The 6,456-nt window shown below is 39.5% G+C and overlaps 1 protein-coding gene across 1 annotated transcript; it reads left to right on the top strand.

Moving 5' to 3' along the window:
• Nucleotides 1–896: 896 nt before the first annotated feature.
• On the top strand, nt 897–1,430 carry LOC110933465. Its single transcript, XM_022176686.1, has one exon. It carries the CDS (start codon nt 897–899, stop codon nt 1,428–1,430), a length of 534 nt encoding a protein of 177 aa, XP_022032378.1.
• Nucleotides 1,431–6,456: the final 5,026 nt, after the last annotated feature.

The following is a 6,456-nucleotide window of genomic DNA, read 5'->3' as shown; positions in this document are numbered from 1 at the left end:
CAAGGGCTACGCGGCCCGCGAGAGACCATTAAATCTTGTTTTTATTTTATTTTAATAATATTAAAGATATTTGGGGTCCGTTTTCGCATACGGGGTGTATTTTAGGACGTCTAGGGATGTTTTTATATATATTAGGGTGTCGAAAATATTTAGGACGGTTGTTATATTATATATAAGTGCTTTTATCATATTACATTCCGTGGCTTATTTAATTCACTTGGACGAATGATTTCAAACGATGATAAGCAACGATGTTTACGAAATGATATAAACCATACGAGTTTTATTACAAGAACGATTTACAATTTGGTTTCCAAAAACAAATGTTTTGGGTCACGATTCATGGCAACAAGGTTTATTAAACCATAACCAACTTGTTTTAAGATTGGTTAATCATATTGCAATACAAAACACTTTTCAAACATGGTTTTCAATTATTGATTCTTGTAGTCATACGAGGTATTGCAACATGTATACAAGCCATGAATCTGACACACTCACAAAACCTATGTGCTCGCCGGCATTTTTATGCTGACTTTATTTTATCATATGTTTCAGGTGGTGTTTGATGATTTTGATGATGACTAGGATGCATGCTCACATAGGATCGGACGAGGCCTTAGTGACTTAATAACAATGATAGACTATATGTTTGTGTTTTGCTTTTGAATGTCAAGACAATGCAATAATTAATTCAATAAAACGAAACTCTTTATCCATGTGTTATGAAACAATGATTTTGTCGCTCCACTCCCTGACGTTTCCGCCGCGGTTTCTTTGTTTTAACGCGGTCGGGGTGTGACACTTACCCCGGTTGTTTACTTCGGCAAAAGACCGACGAGCAATTCACTTAGTTTGTGAGCTTGCTTAAACAACTCCACATCAATCTTCCTTTTATGGAAGTTCTCACTCAAATGCCAAAATATTCCAAGTTCATGAGAGACTTCCTCACTCACAAAAGAAAGATTGAAACCATTCAACAAGTCACTCTTAGTGAAGAATGCTCGGCAGCGCTCCTCAACAAGCTCCCCCAAAAGAAGATTGATCCCGGAAGCTTCACCATTCCTTGCTCTATTAGTGGATCACCAATAAGCAACACACTAGTCGACTTGAGAGCTAGCATTAATTTAATGCCGGCCTCTATGTTCAACCGACTAGGATTGGGTAAGCCACATCCTACAAATATGAGCATACAACTTGCGGATAGATCGGTAAAGTACCCTCAAGGTGTCAAAGAGAACTTATTGGTAAAGGTGGGAGAATTTGTTTTTCTAGCCGACTTTATTATCTTAGACATGGAAGAAGACACCGAAATCCCGCTCATACTAGGACGACCCTTCCTTGCCACCGCACGAGCTATGGTGGACATCAGTGACGGAAAACTAACGTTTAGGGTTGGTGAAAAAAAGATCAAGTTTGAAGTTGGGTAACGAGCGGAGGATGATCCGGTCAAATACCTCAACGCGATTGACTCAAGCTTAGACGATGCATTGCAACGATACAACTCGGGGTGTGAGTCATCCCGCATGGGTAACATTTGACTGGCTTTGGGTCTAGCCAAGGACCTTTATAAACGTGGCGCACCATGGAGGCATTCCATGCACTATCCAATAGCTTAGTAGTTTTAGTTTAATATTTAGTTTTGTTGGATCGTCGTGTGACCCGAACGAGTCAATCAGAAGAGTTTACAATCCATATCAAAGGCGGAATCAATGATATAGACGTGATTACAGCTTGATTCTCCCTAATTATCTTTCTTTTATTGATTTCAAAGCTTTTACAGATTGTTTGACAAATCGGCAGCACCTCGGCTCTGAAATCGGAAAGTTACAAATGATGAACCGGCTCAGCTATATATAGGGGTCGTTATTTCGTACGAAATACGCAAAGCTCATTTTGTATGAAATGACCAAATGTCATTTCGTGCGAAATAGCTTCTTGCTATTTCGTGCGAAATCTTCTATGTTTCATTTCGTACGAAATGACTCTTGTCATTTCGTGCGAAATACCCCTTTGACATACAAACCCTAATTTCTATCCTGCTGAGCAGTGGTTTATCCTATCTAGACACACGACTCGATAAAGACAAAGTTAACAGACATTAGTGCACCAACAAGTTTAATGTTTTCTTTTGAGTATTTAGCTTTGTAAGAGTAAGGCACACTCAACAGAGGATGATGAATGATGAAAAATAGAACCCATGCACGTAAATCAGAGGCCTCTCGACTCATAAACTACAGAACAGTGGCTGCAGCACGGGGCCGTGCTCACCCAGCATGCACCCGTGCCCAACTTACTGTTGTCAAAAATTTCCTGTCCAGAAGGTGGTACGGGCCGTGCTCACCCAGCACGCCCCCGTGGCCACCCCACTGTAAGTCTTTTGATTCAAAATTGTTACTGGCACTTTGGACACGGAGCCGTCTCCCCAAAGCACGCCCCCGTGCTCCAAGTGCCAGTAACCAAATTTTTTTGCTATTTTCACACTTTTTAGGCATTTTAACAAAATAAATCCTATTTGGGACACATTGAGGCAATGTTCAATTTAAGTGTGTGTGTGGGGGGGGGAGGATAGTAAAAACCTTGAATCGTTTGTCTTAAATCAAGCCTTATGCAAAACTCGCCTTGGAACCGCTAATCACCCCAAAATTTTTCAAAAAAAAATTCTTTTTATTTTTTTTACTTATCTTGGTTTAGTTGGGTAAAACAAGTTCTAAAAATTATGTGTTTACGAATTTACAACTGATAGTATAGTATAGTGATAAAAAGAAGCAGTTTAGAAAATTACGAAAATGGGCACAACAAATCTTTGTAAAATTTGATTATATATACATTTATACACTACAACCCTTTTTTCCACAAAAATGAGTTTTGAGCCATTACCGAGCATACAAATTTACATCTTTACTAATTGATCAATTTTCGTTTCTTGTGTGAATAGCCCGTTTGGTTCTCACGAATCTAGAACTTGACAATACGACGCATTCCAAGTCCTTACCGACAAAAATTCAAGTAAGTAAATGATAGAGGCATTAGGATCAACCCATTTTTCAAAACAAAACCTTTATTTTTCTTTTCTTTATCAAAAAAACACCCCCTAGTTAAACCCTTTGAACCTTAAAAACCTTTTCATTTCCAAACCCACAAAAACAAACCTTTTCATTTTTCATCTTTCATTTTTGTAAACCTATCGGTTATGAAATTACAATTATGGCTCAGTTTCAACTTTGGCAATAAAAAAATCCGAAAAATGAGAAAAATATGCCAAAGTATTTTTTTCTAAGCCACAAAGCAATAGAAAAACTGATATTTTACGTTTTTCACCCTTTTCCAATAAAACATACCAAACCCGAACCACCACCCACCCTTCAAAAGCCCTCTTGATATTTATAAGGATTTAACGTCAAAAGGAGGAGGTTTGATCAATTATCAAGCCTATGGTAGGAATAAGTTATAAAAACGGGCACGAGCGTTTTCACTTAATACATCATCAACCGAGTGTTGAGTGACCACTTGTGAGGAAGTGTAAATTTGTATATAACTAAATGTTTTGCCCAAAGTAAATAATTTTTCTTAACATGTGTTTTAAATAAATCATGACAAATAAAATTGTAAATAAAATAAAAACAAAATAAATAAATTTAGAACTTGGATTCCCGACACTCTAAAGATGAGACCAAAACCTTCTCTTCTACCTATTCCGTTTGGGTGTGTAAGCCACGTAATAGAGTTTTGCTTGAGGACAAGCAAAGATTCAAGTGTGGGGGTAGTTGATGTGCTTAAAATGAAACATATAAATTATATCAAGTACAACGTAAAATCAACCCTTTTCAGTACTAGTGTTGAAAAAAGCTTGTATTTCTATTCCTTTTTAATTTACAGGGTCAAAAGAGCTTTAATTTACAGGGCAAAACTAATATGAATACAAAGAAGAAGGATTGACGCAACTCGCCAAGCCCCGATTCACATCCAAACCACAAAATAGCAAGAACAAAAGACATGACACGGGGCCATATCTAGCAGACACGGGCCATATCCGAAGGTGGATGCTGTGCAGAAGAAAAGACAACAGCAAAGGACAAAACTGGCAGCCAACACGGGGCCGTGCTAAGCCAACACGGGGCATGGTCAACTCAAATATTTTCAGAATCTGCGATAGTACAGCAAGTACTTTGGCCACAGGTCGTACCATTGACACACGGGGCCGTGTTATTACAAGACCTGACAAGCAGTTAATGAGGAAGAGAGAGAGAGAGATGGCCACGGGGCCATGCCAGGCGGGCACGGGCGGTGGTGGAACTTCTGATTTCAGCTATAAATAGATGTGCTTGGTTCCATTCCAAACCATCCCTTTGCAAACCACTTCTCTCTCACTTGTCACCACTCCACCACCACTACAACACCATCATCCACCACCATCATCCATTTTCCATCGTTTAGAGTGTGTGTGTAGTCTCGGGATCCAAGATTGATAGTAAGTGATGTGTGCAAAATGTAACAGATAAGTTACATCAATAGAGGCCTAAAACCAACCCTTTTTTAGTACTAATGTTGGAAAACCACGTTTCTTTCTTCCTTTTTAATTTACATGACCAAATGAGCTTAAAAGAACAAAAGGAACAAATAAGCAGCCAAAAACCAACATAATTACAAGAAGAAGGAATAACGTGACATGCCCGACCCCTCTGCAGCATCTCCCAAGACAAAAAAAGAAAACAGAAGCTGACCACGGGGCCGTGCCCAGCCAGGCATGGGGCGTGGTCAGACCTCACATAAGAAGACAAAGCCTGCAGAAGCTTCTACGCCCACCATGGGGCCGTGCCCAGCTCACCATGGGGCGTGGTCAACTTTTAGATTTGCAAAATCTTGATAGTAAAGCAAAGTGTTGATCACGGGGCTGTGTCCAGAAGCCACGGGGCCGTGTGGGGCCCTCTGCTGACAGCTGCAATTAGTGAAGAAAGAGAAGAAGATGGCCACAGGCCATCCCTAATGGACACGGGCATGTGGTCGGGGCTCTGTTCTGACTATAAATAGGGGTGCTTGGTTCACTTCAAAGGCATCCCTTAGCAAACCACTACTCTCCCACTTTGCCACCATTCCACCACCACTACAACACTAACACCCACCACCATCATCCATCTTTCATCTTTAGAGTGTGTAGTAGTCTCAGTATCCAAGATTGATCGTAAGAGTTCTTATCAATCAAAGGCCATGCTTGGCTAATCTCTTACATCACTTGGTGAAGACAAGTCTTTAATGTATTACTTTTGATATTTAATCTTTCGGCACTTTTTAATTGGGTTTGTATTAATAAATTTACTAACTAGTTTCTTATGTTGAAAGTGAATTTACTTTACCATTTCTTCATGATGTCATTGGTTTACTCATTCGTGTCTTTACGGTCTATATAAAACGCGTTAACTACATGGAAGGGGGTTAGAGGGGTGGTTTGGTGAAGTTCTTGTCTCGTTCAGTGTATAGATCCTCCGAGGACTTGGTTCAAGCTTACTAGGAGCTCCTTCAATGCCCCAAAGGTATTGGATGGTGGGGGTGCGAATAGCTTGAACCCCTCATATGTAAACTACTATTAAAACATTAATCCAGCTTCTTGGGATTGTATCCTTGCTGACTCAAACCACTTAGCCGAGAGTAATGTCACCTTCAAAAGAGGGGCCTACCAATTTTCGCATTAATTACTTACTTAATTATTTTTCAATATTCCGGCCCTTTGGGATTGTATCCCTGCTGACTCAAACCACTGGGTTGAGGGTAACATCACCTTCAAAAGAGGGGTCTGCTACTATAACTAATATAATCTCTTAAAAAATCCGAAAGTGCGAAAATCATCAAAGGGTACATTAAAGGTGAGTTGGATCCATGTGATTCTATCTTGTCTATTTGTTTTTCATTTTATTTATCTTTTAATTTTTAGATTTACTTTCATGTTTAAAAACCTTTATCAAAAAATTTAGACCAATTAGACGTTGACAATAAACCGGTATTAAAAGCTCTTGTGTCCTTGGACGACCTCGGTATCTTACCAACACTATACTACGTTCGCGATGGGTGCACTTACCAACACTATACTACGCTCCCGAGACTCTGTAATCTGTTGAGTATTTTCTCATGGATCAATACTCAGGAGATTACACTTACTACCACATAGAGGATGATTACGAGGAAGAATATTGTATCATTTGTGGCAATCCTCACTCGGTACAATATTGTGACCTTTTCCAACCATCCACCTCATATGCTTACTATGAGGAACCAAGGTTTGAACTTCCAAAATCAAGCTTTGATTGGGACACTTATCCCTCCAACCTTCACGAAGCACCACCAACTATCATCCCCAAAGCCGAAAGCCTTATACAAAATCTCAAAAATCTTGAACGCTTAATAAGAAATTCCCGCGAAAGGGAAGAGGCTATTTGTACTAAGGAAGTGATAATTGAAGAA

The sequence above is a fragment of the Helianthus annuus genome, chromosome 4 (assembly GCF_002127325.2).
Source record: "Helianthus annuus cultivar XRQ/B chromosome 4, HanXRQr2.0-SUNRISE, whole genome shotgun sequence".
Classification (NCBI taxonomy): domain Eukaryota; kingdom Viridiplantae; phylum Streptophyta; class Magnoliopsida; order Asterales; family Asteraceae; genus Helianthus; species Helianthus annuus.
The sequence above is the reverse complement of the archived record's forward strand: the minus strand, read 5'-3'. Positions and strand labels throughout refer to the sequence as shown.